General features: G+C 39.5%; 1 protein-coding gene across 1 annotated transcript in view; it reads right to left on the reverse strand.

Moving 5' to 3' along the window:
- Positions 1-17,698, reverse strand: part of LOC104497574 (neurofibromin-like) — a gene marked incomplete at both ends in the record, with an annotated part of 37,061 nt that overhangs the window by 16,924 nt on the left and 2,439 nt on the right. The window contains 14 exons of the mRNA XM_010140842.1: positions 1,017-1,140; positions 2,508-2,587; positions 4,597-4,710; positions 5,256-5,390; positions 8,387-8,518; positions 9,667-9,741; positions 10,039-10,161; positions 10,336-10,509; positions 11,128-11,285; positions 11,790-11,865; positions 12,111-12,178; positions 12,449-12,555; positions 14,803-14,993; positions 17,276-17,359. Coding sequence (XP_010139144.1) covers positions 1,017-1,140; positions 2,508-2,587; positions 4,597-4,710; positions 5,256-5,390; positions 8,387-8,518; positions 9,667-9,741; positions 10,039-10,161; positions 10,336-10,509; positions 11,128-11,285; positions 11,790-11,865; positions 12,111-12,178; positions 12,449-12,555; positions 14,803-14,993; positions 17,276-17,359 — 1,641 coding nt within the window. The remainder of the gene's footprint in view (positions 1-1,016; positions 1,141-2,507; positions 2,588-4,596; positions 4,711-5,255; positions 5,391-8,386; positions 8,519-9,666; positions 9,742-10,038; positions 10,162-10,335; positions 10,510-11,127; positions 11,286-11,789; positions 11,866-12,110; positions 12,179-12,448; positions 12,556-14,802; positions 14,994-17,275; positions 17,360-17,698) is intronic.

Below are 17,698 nucleotides of genomic sequence, written 5' to 3' on the forward strand. Positions count from 1 at the left end.
CATCTGATCAAAAAGCACTAACTGAGATTGTGAAGCAGAGCTCTAATAACCATTATTATCTTTTTCTGATCCTGATATTAATGAACATCCTCTAAGCACTAAGGGGAAACAGATTTTCAAAACCAGCTAATTACTTCTTAACTGGAAGGAGGATGATACTATTAAGCACGGTCTCTATCTGAAGGACAGGTGACTTCCACTTAGAGGCCAAATGTAAAAATCTTCCTGAATTCAGAGAAAGCCAGAATTCCCGAGGTCTTCAGCTGCAATATGTGAGGTTATAGTCTACAAAGATACATTAAATTGGAGACACCAAAGGGAAAACCCGACTGCTCTGCATCACCACAGACAAACAGCAGTGTCCATCAGTAACAGAGCTACTGAAGCTGAAGAGATGACACGAAAAAAACCAAAGGTAAAAATCCTCTTGCTGAAAGAGGACTTTCTAAGCACCACACACAAGCCAGTATCCTTCTCAGGTTAGCCCAGCTACTTTCAGGTCAGATAGAAAAAACAGAAACCTTGTATTTTTTCTTGATCTCTAATTCAGAAAGCAGTATAGCAAGGCTGGTTTTAATCCTAGTAAGTACATTACAGCATTACAGTGTGTGTTTGGCTTAGAAAAAGCCTACATTATTAGAAAGAAGCAAGTCAGAATTCTAGGACTCACATTTTACCAAAACTAACTTCCCCTTTTTCTCACCTTGTGGACTATTTCCCTTTGAATAAAGCAAATAGATGTCAGGCACCAGGTTTCTGCAAAACATAGATTTCCCAGGCAAGTAAAACAACCTGTGTAGCTAAAGTTAAAATCCCAAACCTAACTTTGGTTAATGATTCTAATCAAGGGTGCCTCACAAAGCACCATCTCTGAGCAGGGAGGAAGTCAGAAAACAGAAAGTGTAGGCATACCTACACTTCCAATCGTAGAAATAACCCAGTAGATAAAGGGAGTGACAAAACCGACAGCGATTCACTGTAACGGTCCTAACTGATAGACGTTAACGTCTACTTACCTTGTTTTTTAGAAGAAATTTATTCCTACAGATGAGAATCTCTCGCAGCCACTTGAGGATTTCTGTACTGCTGAGCATCTGATGACTAGTTAGTTTCTTGCAGATATAAAAAAGCATTTGTGAACTGCAGCAAAATGAAATTCAGCATTAGCTTTATACTCTAGTAACAAAGTTTTTGAAGATGTTACTACATTTTACACAGAAATAGGCAATCAGCATGAATATCCTATACATAGACTAGCATCGTCTTTTAAAACGTATAATAGATAGAATACAGGTGTGTAGCTGACATGACAAGCTCCCCTGTGACCCTTCCCACCGCCCAGCTGGCCGCTGCAGCTCCCTAGAGGAAGTTAAGCGATTTGGGTACTTGGTAGAAGTGCAGGCTCCAGGGCTGTCGCTTCAGAAGTCCTCCATTTATCCCCAGAACAGATACAGCACAGACAGTGGCAGTACAAGTTTACCTACACTGCTCTGACAACGTGTCTCAACTCTGTTCTGGAAGGAACACATCTAGGGATGTTCCTACTTCATATCCATTCAGGCCTCACACTCTCTGTTAAAACTGCCAAAGGGTCCAAATTAGTGTCAATTTTAATGGGTTTTTTCCCCCAGCCCGAACAGACCACAAACTCATTTCTGCTATGAGAAATGCCAGCGCTGAGTTTCAGTCACTGCCCACCTAGGCAGGGCTCAGCCCCACACCTCTCCCACAAGCAGCCCCTCGAGCCCTGTTTGCAGCCCCGCAGGCCCGGCTGTTGCCGCTGCTCAGAGCGTTCCTCCTGCACTGCCGGTCCCTTTCTTCTACAGCAAACAGCAGTACCAATTCAGATCGTTCACCACATTTTGGTTTGGTTTGCTGCTTTCATTATTTAGCTCATGCAATTCTTAGAATTCTGAGTTTACAGATTCCTATTTCTTGGTTTTGTGCAATTTTTACTTTTTTGGAACTTCATTTCCCTTAATATTCTCCAAGAAATCAACCACAGCAGCTGTTGGGAAGTTATAAAACACAAGACAACTTTAATAAATTCGATTTCTTTAAATACACAGGAAAGACAATGGAGATCACAGGTCAGGGCAAACCACTGCCTTCTTTAGGTGATAGCTTCAGAGTCAAAATCAGCAAATCCACACTTCTAGAACTGCTCAGCATCACCCTCCCTCAGCCCCCGAAAGATAAAATAGAATTTAAACAACTAGAAAACATCCGAATGACGGGGGAGAGTCTCTAACTTTTCAAACTAATAATCATTTCTACTCCTTAACATCAGGCTGAAGAGTCACTAAGAAAGGCAGCAGGATGTTATCAGTTTTGTTGAATTTGTGTAGTATAAGGAAGATGTCACTTTTGCATGAATACACATGATCATTTTGACTGCAGGTTCATGCCGATGTTGCATAGCTTTCCCAAGACATTCCCAGCTCTTTCAAAAGAGAAGACAAATCAAAGCAGCTACTTCTCTAATTAACAAAAGTCAGCTGACATACCTAATTTCCCAGAAAGTTTCTATAGGTGCATCAGGGTTCCACAAGTCAATGCTGTCTAACTGGTGAAGAACCAGCAAGGCCTAAAGTCAAAACAAAGTAAATTCACCACTTCAAGGCATAAATGTACAAAAGTACATCAGTATAATAGGTGCAATCACATACTAATTACATGGCTTTAAGAACAATAAAAGGTATAAAAAGCATTTTATAAAGAAGAACTAGAGTTCATTGTTAGCACCTGTCAAAAGTATTTCATTTTAGCCTTTATTACATATTTACAATGCAGATCTGGAGGTTTTACCTTTTATTTCCACGCAAGTCCATATAGACACACAGACACAATGTTTTTAGAAGACAAGGTTTGCCTGTAGTTCGTACTTAATGTCTAGTGGCAAAAAATAATGCAGCCAATCCTACAGATATAAACTCCTGATAAAAATTAAACTGGTCAAAAGCTATAAACAAAGAAAATTATTTATTAGAAGTTATTTATTCTTAGTTCTATCAAGCTACTATAGCAATCAAAACCTGCCCTCATACATCACCTATTACTTGGAGCTGTCTGATACACAGGCAAATAAATTTTCACTTTGGTGAAAATCCAACCCATTAATGTTCTCCAAGACTACTCAGGCAGTTACTTCAAATTGCTTTCTAGCTTAAACAAATACTCTAGGACTCATTCACTAACCTACTAGTCAAAAAGAGACGCAAGAAGCCGATCCTCAGCTAGTTAAGCCGATAATCAGGTAGATTACTCATCAAGATCAATACAGAATCAAGACTGAACCATACATCAAAATTAAACTACATAATAGACAAAACTTTTAAGTCTCTAAGATCCTGTAAACGATTGTCAGGATGTTACTACTCAACATAAAGTTCCTCAGAGACTTTCACACTGAAAAGAATTATTCTTATTCAAGAAATATTCTTGAATCATACCATTAAACTATCAGGACAGAAGTATTTCATGTATGGATAGGCACTAGCATATGGACACTATTTGTGGCAATTCTTGTTGAAGCAAGGTTTAACTAAAAAGCCTTTGTTTACCTACTAAAACTCAACTATTTATGCAAAGCTTTAATAGCACAGAAGTATAGTTAATTTTTTTTTCAGTCTACCTGTGTAAAACTAGAAGGTGAAAGATGTCAATGAAGCACATATGCTACGGTGGACTTTAGAGGAAAGGAATCTAACGACTGCAGGACGGTGTAACTGGCACCATGGATTAAACAAAAAAAATAATTAAATCTTCCTGTTCCCTTAGGCAGAAGGAAAAGCTGAAGCCTAATTTCACGTATAGGAAGTGCTCTGGGGACCCACCACCGTGAAAAACACACCGCTATTACATCTAATCTGGCAAAGCCACAGATCAGAAACTTTGCGTGGAAAGGCTAAAAATCCCAAGGGACTTTGAGGATTCATCAGCTTCTTCAGTCAAAGCTGGCGGGAAGATTTCAGTAGCCCTGAAGCATCCCATCCACCCCTCCCACACACACAGCCTTCGACTCAACCGGATACAGGGCCAGCCACTGCGTTAGGAGTTTTTCTCCCAGCCATTTAGAAACGCAGAAGAAAGGGCTGTGAAAAGCTCAGTGATGCTCCCTGCAAGGCTGGAGCAGAGGAACTGTCAAACTGTGTGTGATCAGCACCAGGGACGAACGAGCAGAAGCATCCCATCCACCCCTCCCACACACACAGCCTTCGACTCAACCGGATACAGGGCCAGCCACTGCGTTAGGAGTTTTTCTCCCAGCCATTTAGAAACGCAGAAGAAAGGGCTGTGAAAAGCTCAGTGATGCTCCCTGCAAGGCTGGAGCAGAGGAACTGTCAAACTGTGTGTGATCAGCACCAGGGACGAACGAGCATTCCAAGTGGTGCAGGACAGTCCCAGGAGGTAGTAGCACAGCTTTCTTACAGGCCTCTCCTGGAGAACTTTGGTGCAGAAGACATTTAGAAAACCATCAGTAGAGACCAAACTAACACACGGAACTCCGGAGCTAATCAACCCTCCAGAGCTTCCACAAAAGCCTTGGCGTGCCTGTGCGCTAGTCGCTGGGCATGGAGAACATGCACCCCTTACCTCCATGGCTTCTTGTGCTATATCTGGCATGCTGGACTGCGGAACGAGCTGCACGAGGCCTGTGATCAGTTCGGCCGTGCTACCCTGTGTCTCAGGCCCTTGCTTCCTTGGATTCTACGTAGCAAAAAGGAAAGCAAAGTTAAGCTGTAAGACTTCTTATGACTGATCTTGTCACTGACCACTACTGCAGCATTCCTCTAATTGAACTAGGTGGGTTTCCAGATCTTTAAGAGAGTCCCTCTTTCTTTTTTTTTTAGGCTATGATACCCCTTGTATATTGTATCTTTGTCAAAATTGAAGTATTTTTAAATCAAACAATAAACAGACCTGAGAAAATGGAAGACCTAAGACCGCATCTCTTTCTACTCATTGAAATCATGACTAATCTCCCCGACACCCCTTTTTTAAATTTTCTTGTTCTATTTCCCTCTCGTCCCCCACCTCACCCCCTTCAGCGTTACGGAGCTTTATGCTCCCTTTCATTGTGTGGCTCTGGTTCTGTACAATTTCTTACAATTTGGTTTTGGTTTTGCCTTTTTCCTTTGAAAGCACAGAAGCATTATAACCAAAGAAAGAATGGGTAAGGGAGTGTCCTAGATGCCAGGTTTATATTTTTAATTTTTATTCATTCAGTAGCTTCAAAAGTAAATTTTACTTACACACAGCAAAAGCTTTGGATCAGCATGGATCAGTTTTACCAAGGATAACAGCAAGAATTTGTAGCTTCTGGTTTCCAAATCGGTGGGTTTTTCTTTAAATTTAAGGCTTGTCATTTTCTCCTTAAATGTAAGACTCTGATCAAAGGAAAAATTACAGTCATTGTGAGTAAGGTAGTCTATATAGTAGCTATAATTAAACATCTTATGAGTGTATTGCTTTTATAATCTCTAATGCATGAAAAAATTTAGAAGTACATAAAATTCACTCCAGTACAGTTGCATAGCCTTCTACTTAAGCATCCCCTTCTACTAATGCACGTCCTATCACCTGCGTAAGACAAACTGAGACAAAAGAAAAATGGATAAAAGGACCAAAAGAATTAATAGGGATTTTCTCTAGTCTGAGAAATAAAAGTAAACATTTCCGAGTAAGCTTGAAGACATGAGACTGTAAGGAACTTTTTCGCAAAGACAAAATCATAATAATCATATTATGCCATAATCACATCTGATTATAGCATTTTTATTTACATGACCTTTGAAAAAAGAACCTTCTGGTTTTCACAAGGTAGACAATGCCTCACTTAAATAAAAAAAAATCTAGCTTCACCTGAAAAACAGGTAAACTGCCCCAGCCAACCTCCTTACGTGAACTGGAGGACGTTTCAAGGTATGTTTGGGGAGGTCACACCAGGTATTCTGGTTTGACTCCAGTGTGAACTACATCATGCTGCACCACTGCTGTTCACGGCACAGAACCCGTAACAATTCACCACGCACCCATGCAGAATGTTGGCTGTGAAACAGCTGTACACGGATGCTGCTGGTTGTAAGGATTTCAACAGGCGAGTCTCTGCTTCAGTCGTACAGCACGCACAAGGGAATCCCCCTGCTGTATCGCAATCAACTGCAGCTTCTGCATCTCAACAAAAACAATTTGGATGCACGCTAAAGGCTGCGACGAATACAAGCGTGTGTATATATACACACACATATAAAAATACATACATTAAAAAATGGGAAATTGCATTAACTGGTTCCCAGTATATCCAAAGACAAAAGATTTTCATCTCTCTCCAATGAGTTTACATAATTTATATGTTCATTAATTTTGATCTTTATCAGCAGGGATTAAATCAGTATTTTTGCTAACAGCTACCAAAACAGTTACAAGACAGTAACTTGGACAAAAAAAATGCCATTGTGGATAGTCAAAACAAAACGCAGCACTTTAGCATCTCAGCTTTTTAAACCATATTATCTAGATTATCATTTGTGAAGATCTCAAACAAAAACACAAACTTGTTTTTCATCTTCACTACACTTGAATTAAAGCTTTGAACAAAAAAGCTTTGAACAAAAGTTTTGGAAAAAAAAACCTCCAACTAGCTTGAAATCATCCTCCAGGAAACCGGAGAAGAGATAAGATGTTGTATAATTAAATTCCATAGCAAAATAGAGTGAGATTCTAAGTTGTTGAGTATTTATTGTGAAAATATACAGAAAAAAATCTACCACATAAAAGGCATCCCATTAAGAAACTGCTACCACACTGGTGGAGGTAACTAATTCTGCACTAAACTGTTTACTGTTAAACAGTTAAACAGTTTTAAACAGTGTTTACTGCACTAAACTGCTACAATTATGGGAATTCTGAGAAGTGGCACAGGGCAAAAGAAGCCAGTTGCTTTCTGTGAAGCAATTTATTTACTTCACACAATCAAAACTAAAGACTATCAGCAAACAAAGACAGGGACATGCCTGCTCTCTGCAAATACATCAAGGGGATCAACACCGGTCTGAAGCTAACAGACAATACTGCAACTAGAACACAAGGGGATAAGTTAGACATAAATAAGTTTAGTTTGGAAATTAGAAAATGGTTCTAACCACCAGAGTGGGGAGATACTGGAAGAGCATCGTGGTGGAAAAGGGCAGGGGGCACAAAGAAAAGCAAAGGAAAAAACCCTTCCCTCCTAGAAAGGAGCTCAGCTGGTAGTGAAAGGGATGAGCACCTCGCAATGGCCAAGAGCAGCTGAAGAGGTCTCCTCCAGGCCTGCTTTCTTAGGTAAACCATGCTACCGCCTGCACCCAGGTGAAATGAGGTGACTGCAGTGGTAACTATGCACAGAAAAGTCGGAGCAAGGAAAGGCTTTTCTGCGGTAGTTACAATGGGTCATACTTACAGCAACAGAGGCCCACTGCCATGCAAAACAGTGACTGGTTGGCATCTGACCATGTCAGCGACAGCAGCCAATAAGAACGGAAAATAAGAAGCAGAAGACAAAGCACCACCAATCAATGTCAGAGTTGCCAGTACAATACCCCTGCTATTTTCTCAACAGATGAATATATACAAGTAAAATGCAAGTTCAACATGTAGCTTTCAATGAAAAGTATTTTGCTTTCATTTGAAAAGCCCAAGACGAGTATTTTCATGTATTATTTTAGGCCTTCTAAAACAATCAACAGTTCACACATCGAAGCTCCTGAATAGGGAGTTCAGAAGACAGACAACGCAGCTGCATGTGAACTTACTAAAAAAATTTGGATGAAATACAAATTTCAATTTACTCAAGACTTTTTCCAAGACAACCAAGAATATTGACGTATTTCATAATGCTTGAAACATCTTTTACTTTGTTGCTGTCACCAAGACCAAACAGTCAACTTGCTCAACAGAAAGCAAGCAGGACAAATGAAGAGACACAAATGCTGATCATGGTAAAAGCATTGCAGTTGTCAGACGTTATCTTCACATCCTGAATGCTTTTGCTTTTCAGATTGATCAAGAATGGACATACTACCTAGCTATCCACACAGCAAGAAAGCTTAAAGGAAGAGGTAGCCACAGGAGACAGTTACAGAAGAAACACTTCTATGTTGCCAGTTTAAAAGCAGCATGAAAATCGAGAAATATCCATCACTCACTGACTAGAAGCAGTTGGTCAATACACCAAAACCTGCAAGGTTATGGGAGCATGTACGGCTCTCTGTTGCTTTTTGGATTGCAATGTTCTTCCCCCCTCTAGCTTCCAGTCTGAAGCTAATGAATAAAAAAGCTGGAATGGAGTGGAGACAAAGGAAAAAACAAGAGGTTGGTATTGTAACAGCTTCTTGAGAAGCCTTACCGGAGTCATGCGAATTGCTGGGTGTGCCCCACAGCCCTGAATCGCTTTATGAAGTGTTTCGCTGAACATGCTGCGGAGCTCCACGGAATGGCAGTACACAGCATCGATCTTGGGCCACCAGTCCAACGCCGACTAGAACGGAAACCCAGAAAGGCTCAAACGTTAAACTGGAACTACACCAGCTAGAGTCTGATTTATTTCACACCTCTACAAGTTACAAAAGCTGTAGTATAACTACCCTTTACACCCGAGTATTTTACACAGAATTACCAATACATTACTTTTGCATTCTTAGCATAAACCTCCTAATATTTACAGGAGTTGTAACAGAAGCAATACCTGCAGCTTAGCTGTTTACTATACTACTCTTCTTTCTGAACAGGCACAAATCCTGCCACAATAAATGCAGGAAAATATGGCAGATTTCAGGATACTGAACTCTACTAGTAACACTTAAAAACAAGTGAGACGCACTCAATTCACTGTGAAACACTAAACAACCGAAAACGGGTATTTTGATGATATCCAAAAAGCTGTACTATGCCACCAGATACAGCACCACATCTACAGTAGAATTTTCTCCTCAGTTCATCAAAGTGCCTAATACTTTTTTTTAAAATATAGTGCTTTCACTACGATGTTGGGATAAATGGAACAGAAACTGTTCTGTAAATTATGTACAGCTGGTGGCTCAACACTGACTGATTCTCCTTTCATACTGATCAGGAAGGTATTTCAGAATGGTATAAAAACTGAAGTCATATTTTAGTGACAAAGTACAATAACAAACTGAAGATGAACAACTGCGCAAACTTTCAAAATATTTTTGGCACTCAGCATTTACTACGATTTTACACTATTTAAATTGATGCTGGATCAAATCCCTGAGCAAAACCACTAAGCAAGCTCTTCCCCTGCTTAACGTTCCCACGTTAATTCACAAGCAGCAGCAGAACGGGCTGTACTGATGCCTGCCCGTTTTTCATCTATCAGTAGAGCCTGTTATAAACCAGAGGATGTCACATTCATTTGTCATCTCGCATTAGAGGGTATTAAAACATATTTGTACTGAAATTTTATACTGGAATACTAACTCTCAAACTGGGAATCCAACTGGTGGACAGGGTGAACAAAGATTTGTATGTCCTTTCTTATTCCTCTTGCTGTGTGGATACAGGCAACAACGTTTGGTCCTCTACTCAAACCCTATTTAATAAGCAGGTATCTATCTGAATAGCAGCTACACATTGCTGGGCTGATTAAACACTTTCAGAACTTACATTTGTGATTATCCGGTGGAGCGAATTTACCAGGACGTAATGAAACGTTGATGGGGAGTTCTGTGCCAAGCAGATCTACAATAAAAACACATAAAAGCCACTTAGAAACAACTCTGTCTTTGCCATCTTTCTTAGCACACTGAATAACATACTGGAGCTTTCTCACTAAATCGACAAAGCCGTCACATCTAAACAAGAGAAAGACTAATCAGCTCAGACAAGATTTATACAGCTCGCAGGGATGTATTACTCAGGGGTATTTATACAGTTGAACTTATTTGTGAGCTTCCAGCTGCTGTTAGCAGATTTTCTATAACTGACAGCTCATGAACAGTACGTCGAGAATGACTTACCAGTAAGTAGTGTTCTCACCTTAAAGTGTTGGTTATTATGAGGATTTATGCGGAAGCAGGAAACTAAGCAGTCAATCATAAGGTCTACATCTGCATTTTGATTGCCTCTTGAGAAAGGTTTGCTTGGATTAAACAGCAAATTCTATATAGAAAAAATATATAAATATATAAATCAGACACCAAGATTATTCTTCTCTACTTTCAGTACAAAACTTTCCCCTGAAAAACACTGGTATTCAATCAAGGAGAAATTCATTTATTTCAGTATTTTAAAATCCGATTTTTTTAACTGCAATTAGAAAATAGACATTTTTACCTTCAGATCTACTACCATGGACTGCACTAGTAGGAAAATGACGGAGTTATCTTCCCAGTTGATGTAGGTAGATGCTTTGCACAGTTTAACACAAGCAATAGCAGCACTTTCAGTCAGCTGTCTGCTCCCACTGTGGCCTGCAAGCGCTTTCCTGAGATTGTCCAGGAAGAGTTTCTGCAGAATTCAATTCAGGAATAGTTATAACCAGAGCTTTGGTAATCTGTGGTCGGGGGTTTTGGATCCTTAAAGAAACTCAAACCAAACAATGCTGTGCTTTCTCATCAGAAATCGTGGATATCAGGAGTGCAGAAAACAACCTGACGCGGTGTTCTGGAGAAGTGTTGTATTTCTCACAGACTTTGACTTCGAACAATCGTGGGCAATCAGAACGGCACAAGAGAGATGGTCATTTACTCTTAGCCGTAATGCTCGCAGCCCCATCAAATTCAACGTCTGTCACAGGTACTGCCACTACGGAACACGTGGTACACGGAGCAGAAACCCAGAACAGCACAGCACAGGCCAGCTCCAAGCAACGAGGGGAAATCGCAACACTGGGCTTCAAATCTCAAAGGAGATGTAAAGGTTCTGAAATAACATTGTCTGGGACATATCATCCACGTGGATTTTGACAGCAAAAGAACTTATAAAGGGTGCACCAATTTACCTACGGAATTATAATGTGCTTTTTAGGCAGGAAGGACAAAATAAAATATATCTGAAATACAGAGTAAGTAAAACCAAGCATCCTTGAGAAATCAGAACCAGAATCAAATAGTTTTTTTGTCTTACCTTGTTCATTTTAGTCTCCTCAACCACATCCTTCACTATATCTTGGATTATCTCTGGACACAAGACCAGGAGTATGATTTGCAGTGGCCAAACTGCTGCTTTACGTTTTGTGCTTTCAGCAAAGCCATCCACTAAGTCAAACAACTTCTCTGCACAATCTGCATAAAATATAACCCCCAAGTTACCAATTTTAATTATGAAAAGGTAAACAATAGGTATAAAAGAGCAGAGGAATAAGCTCCACCTACACAGAAAAAAAAGTTCTGCTTTGCACATTACTGGCATGCTACTGGGGATAAAGTGGTCTCAACCCAGTTGAAGACATGGTTTACCTGAAAATACAGATTTTCTTCTCATTTTGACTAGAGACAAATACAGCTCATGTTCTCTAAGGTTTTTTTTCCTGTATCAAGATGAAAAAGAGTTTCCATCTTTTGCATTTTATTTCTTTGTGTTGTGAGCTGCAAAATTAATCTCTTTAATAAAAAGGTGAGTAAAGAGAGAAGAGCGAGAGCAATATATCCTTGCCTGCCCTGACAAGGGTTGACAGAAATTTCTCATTTGCAGGCTGGACAAGAAGCAAAGAGGGCACAAAAAGCAGGTGAATGTGGGGATGTCTGAGAAACCAACTTTTGAACACTACGTCATTTATTAGGCCTTACCAGCCATATCAGTCTGTGGTGTTTGATACAGCTTTGTGAATTCATCAGGATAGTTTTCCACCCAGTTCCAAAACGCCTGCAGATAATGCAAAATATCTTTACATTCCAGAGCTTAAAAATACTTTTTCTGAATTATGTATTTAAATGAAGAGAGATTTTACTCTTACTTTTAATCACTCGACAGTTCTTACAAAACATATATGCACTGAAGGGATGCACCAACTTATATTTTATAGCGAATTACTGAATTGCAACTATTCCTAAGTTAGAGAAAGTCTGCAAATAAGCAATGGAATAGAAGATAAATATTAAAATACTTACCTTTTCGAGACTGTTGATAACAGCTAACTGAGCTACTTTCTTAAGGGCTTTAAACTTAAACACAGTCTCTGTGAAGGTAAAACATTTCTGCTTTTAGAAAAGATAGTTCTAAATGGTTCTTTTTTGGTTCTAAAAAGCAACACAGATTGTAAAAGACATTTGACACGCAAAGCCATTTTTAAACCAATGTCTCTTGCTACTTAAGTATTTTATACATTTTGGTAAGTGTATGACTATCTGGAGTAAGACACAGCCATAAAAGATCTACACATCAATACCATTGTGTCACCTCTAACCAGCCCTATGCAGACAAAACCATTCAAAACAGAGGCTCATACCTTGCAAGAGTCGTTTTAGTTTTGAACAATCCACACTGATGTACTGTAAAAGTTCGATATCATGAACGTCAGCATTATCTTCTGAACAAACAGTCAGTTCCTGCAATCTAAAAATATGCAAAGTAAACTAACTTCTCAGTCAGATGATGTCAGGTAGGAATGATTCTGCACATCTGAACAGCAGGCAAATACTGCAGGATGGTCTCGTATAATACAATCTCCTCTGATAAACCTCCCCAGGTTTAGAAATGAAAGATGGATCTTGCGTGATGAAGAGTTAACATTACAGTCTTTTTCCATCCTCATACTGAAAATGGGTCTAGAAATACCAGCGACGAATCTTACAAGATACCAATACCATCTGCTGATAGTCTGTTCATGCCCAAGATTTGCCTAAATCCTTCTCTTGTCTGCCATACTGCAGCAGCAATCTTGTCATCTTGTCAACTAAATACTAAATTCATGGAGCCAAGACACCTATACACTACTACTGCTCCTTAACAGCAAGTCCTGCCCCAGCTTATTTCTCAAGAGTAAAGCAGCGACTGTTGGTATTCAGTATCGCTCAAGTGAGCTACAACCACTCTTTGCAAGCTAAAGAAGGTCCGTGCCTTTCTGGCCTAAAAAACGGGATAAAGTTTAATCACACCAGTTTAAACACAATGGCCTCTTTTCACACTTTTGTATTAGATGGTTTACTGAACAGCTCATCAGAATCCTAAGCCACTAATAACTAAGTCAGATGTTCTCACAAACTAACGATTGCCATGTCTTGTTCCAAAGCTACAGATGTTTCAGACATGGAATGTGATTTCTAGGACTACACACAAAAGCAGTTCTTCATTTCTTAACGCCGGGGAAACTTAACAGCCCTCGCTGGGAATGGGAAGGTCCCCACTGCTGTGCTTTTCATGCCAAGAATCCCCCAGCTGCTGTACAAGGCCTAGAAATATGCCTAAACAGGAAGCACAGGTCGAAAGATCAGCAATGCTAACTGTCGGCAAGCTGACCCCTGTGGAGATCAGCAACGATCAGTCAAATATTTAACTATTTATGTACAAACCATCTTGAAGTGAAACACAGGTTAGGGAAAATGCACAATGTTCCAGCTCAAACGAGTGGTAAGAAGGGCTGTGGAGCTTGAGAACTAAACCAGACATACAAATAAATATAGATGCGTGGACTGGATTCAAAGACTAAAAAAATTCAACTGAAGAATACTTCCTATAAAAGGAGCAAAAGAAATTGTTTCCATTTCCATAAGCAACAAAACATAATCAACCTATTGAGTAAAACCACATCCTCCATGCTAGCTGCCAAGTGTACGTTCTTGAAACAGAAGTTAAAGGCTCTGCAGAAGCTCTTAAAATACTTACAATTTCAAAGTATTAAATAATTTTACATTTATTTCTAAAATGCAAGTATTTTCAGAATTTTGGAATGGGACCGTTTTCGCATGGTAAGGAACATATAACCCTTTGTTTCAATTAAATCTGCACGCTCATTGCTATGCGACCACATAAGGCTGCCCAAGCTCCTCTTCTAATAAACCAAAATGACATTAGCTGTAACAATGTGCCGCTACTTCAAGCAACTCCTGAAAAACATCAATGTACTTCAGTAATGAAAAGCTTAACACACAACTCTAGCAGACTGGCAAATGCTGCAGCATCAGAAGGATCTGCAGCAGGGCAAACAGAGCAAAGAACAGATGGAAACTTTGGGCCTTAGAACAGCAGAGAAGACCGTTACTTTTACAGTAAATGTGCTGTGAAACTCAAGTCAGTCAGAGACAAATGGGTCTTTTCCAACAACTAACAAGCAGTCCAGCTGTTTTGTCCCCTTCAGGCATAAGACAGATTTAACATAAAAGCCTTCAGGCAGGAAAAATTAGGAAAGAAAACAGCCTCGGGGCTCCAACAGAGCTGTAGACAATCAGAAATTCTTCATTCGAAACTCTTTAAGTAAATGGCTACAACCCATTATCTTCAGCATCCTTTTTTTTCCAAAACACCTCTCACCCACAAGAATGTACTCAACTTACTCAGCTGAGTTGACATCATTTTCACTCTACAACAGCATTTGACTTGCACTTATGAAAGCAGATTAGAAAAAGCAATAAATGCAGCTCACAGAAAATATGCTGGCAATAACCTAGAATGGGTATGAAATGGGTTCATTTTGTAACCTGAAACTCAAGCACAATTTTGAAAGGTAGAAGGAGTTTTAGTGAGGAACTATCCTGCTAAATATCGTTTCAACAGTTAACTTTTCTGAAGTGAGAAAGACTGCAATTTGTGACAGATGTTCTCGATCTTCTAATACACTAAGTCAGGCTACTGAAAAACACCTACCTGGTGGAAATGCGGCTGAACACAGCATTAAAGTTATTGCAGCTAAGAGAAAACAGAACCCCCGAGGCAGAGTTACGTAGTTCAGCTGCATGCTGGTTCCCTTCACGGTAAGTGTGGATGAAGTGGCAGATTTCTGGCAGCAGCTGTTTTACCAGCATAGTCTCATCTAGTCGCATGGTATCCTTTGGTTGCTAAAAATAAACATTCAGTATTTCATGAAATTCTGTTTTGTAGGTTTGGAGGCAAAAAAATGGAGCATCTGCCCCTAGTAGGCACAGGACCTAAATCTAAACCTCAAAATCTGCCTGCAGGCTCCCACTGACCAGAGTGTAAGTGGTCTACACAGAAAACGCTTCTTTCCATTTGGACAATAACCGGGATCATTCAAACCACCTTCCATTTTCAGTCAAGTCTCCAAAACATGCAGGACACCAAGTTGATCAATGTCATCAAGTATCAAGCAAAATATCAAACTATTTTTTGAAGTAAAACATGTTTCTGTTTTGATGAATGCACCCAGTTGATCTCCGTGAAGCGTTTGCAGTAGAGCATTAACTACCTCAGGTTTGAGTGGAAACTCAGAGGGCAAAGACCCACCCTTACTTCTCCTCTGGGTAGCATTCTAACCACCGTATTTTGACAGCAAATACTTTATATTTTGAAAAATTAACCAAAAAGGAGGTGTTTCTCCCTTGCTCTTGCCTGGGATTGCTCTACGTGAGTAAAAAAATGGCTTAATTTTCCTGCAAAAGAAAAATCTGATTTTGGCCAATTTGCACAGTATGAGACATAAGGAAACTATTTACAGAAGAATTCAAAGTGAAACTTTGCTCTACTGAGAGCAAGTTTTAACAGAAGGGTCAGAATTAAAGCTTTCTAAAATTCTACCAATGAATTTACCATTGGGAATTGGGAAGTTTCAGAGACTCCCACTTAGTTGACCTGAGTCCTGTTGCCATGAGAACTTGAAGCAAGAACGAGCAAGAAATAAGGCTGAAGATATCACAGAACACAACGCTCTTTGTATAGAGCTTTGGCTCGCAGTTATTAAACATATACTGGCTCAACTTGCTCTCACTTGAATTGACAAAGCAAGAAGTATTCAGCACAATTTTAGGCTGTTCAAATATCATCTATCAGGAAAAAAATCAATGTTTCAAACAACATGCATGTAAGAAACCCCTTTAAAGAATTAATTTCTGAAGTTAAAATAGTTTTTCTGACTCACTGCATTAAAGACACCAAAAGTGCCCAAAAGAAGTATTTACCTGAGCTGTAAAAGCTGAAAACTATCCTGGAAAATGTATTTCCCTGGATCTTTTGTGAATGTAGATGGATCCACAATTACCCAGCCTGGTTTAGTACTGTAACGTAAGATACGCCTCTTGACAAATCTAACCATAATAAGGTCATTACCTTACAAAGAACGAACCTTCAAAAACTGTTGCAGGGAAACAGCAAAGAGCTTAGATAATTTCATGACATTCATCCAATGTTTTTTTTCATGAAATTTTTTTTCAAAAAAAATGCCTGTCTTTACTAAAGGAAGAAATCATTGCGCGTTTTGCTCCCAGTGAAGTTTGGCTTTGCAATTACACGGTTTAGCACAGCAAGCTGTACAACAGCCCACATCCCAAAGGCAACAGCAACTGCCCGGCAGCACGGCTCTGACTGCAAACCTCAGGCCTGGCCCCCCGTGGAATTTCGGACATGGTTAACTACTGTAATCTAGGGAACACCTGCAAAAGCCATCTCCAGAGCAGAGGTAGCAAAGCTGCTGCTTTGTATACGAGTACATAAAACACTACCTCAACAAATGAACATTTTAAGAAATCTGAAGAAAAATCACGCCGTATGCGGAAATCTTAGTAGCATAAAACTGAAACACTTGTACTGAATTATTTGCTACTTCTAACGCGATTTACCACTCCATTATTTTTTCTGTTTAAATTATGGGATGAAACTGTTTTGATACAACTCTTCAAAAAAATACTGAGCAGAGAATGCCACAAGCTTTCAAACCTTATAAAAAAAACTAGAGAAGCTTCATAACCACATCTAAGTCTTCCCTTGGGTTTGCGTCTTCCCTCACTCCAGTTCACACATCTCTGAGCACAGTTGTCCAGTTGTCTGCAATTCTTTAACAAATTATTAAAATCATTATTTATAACTCTACAAATCAGTTGAGGAGTACAAAAGGCAAATTCAAAAGTTTATTTGAATCTGCTCAGCTGAAAAAAAAAACTCCACTAATTCCAGAAAAGAAAAAAGCACCCCCCAAATCCTTAATGTATCAATTATATCAACTACTTGCATTTATAGGAAGTTTTATTACTTTTTAAATGGCAGTGATCCTACTTTGCTGTAAATCAGATGAGCTTTAGCTTTAGTACCAGTAGTAACAGATATACAAGCATTTCACACTCTAACTCATTCGATTCCAGGTTAGCGATGCTCACGCAAGCCAACTCACCCCTGCCAGACATTTTTCCAGTGTATCCAAGATAATCAGCTGAGATAGATACAAATTCTTTTCGGCAGTTTCTCCAAATATTCTCTAGAAGTAGAAAGGACATCGATTCAGCTGAGACACAGAAATCTAACTTGTGGCGCATTCAAGTAATGTAGCAAAGCAGAATAGTAAGTTACAGCTCCTTTACTGCTCTGGTTTTGAGTTTAGAAATAAGACAGGAAAAGTTACTTTAACACAGGAATTCAAACGTTATCATTGAAGAAATATCTCTGTCCAGTCTGCAGTGCCAAATCTAATAAGGAACAAACAGTTACTGCTAAGTAAGACTGGAGGTATGCTGCCGCCCCTCACCTTCCTCAGGCCTAGAATTTATTCAGAAATGAAGGTTATACCTTTTCAGAACCCATTTTGGTGTCAATTCCT

This window comes from Buceros rhinoceros, unplaced genomic scaffold (genome assembly GCF_000710305.1).
Source record: "Buceros rhinoceros silvestris isolate BGI_N320 unplaced genomic scaffold, ASM71030v1 scaffold37527, whole genome shotgun sequence".
NCBI classification, from domain to species: domain Eukaryota; kingdom Metazoa; phylum Chordata; class Aves; order Bucerotiformes; family Bucerotidae; genus Buceros; species Buceros rhinoceros.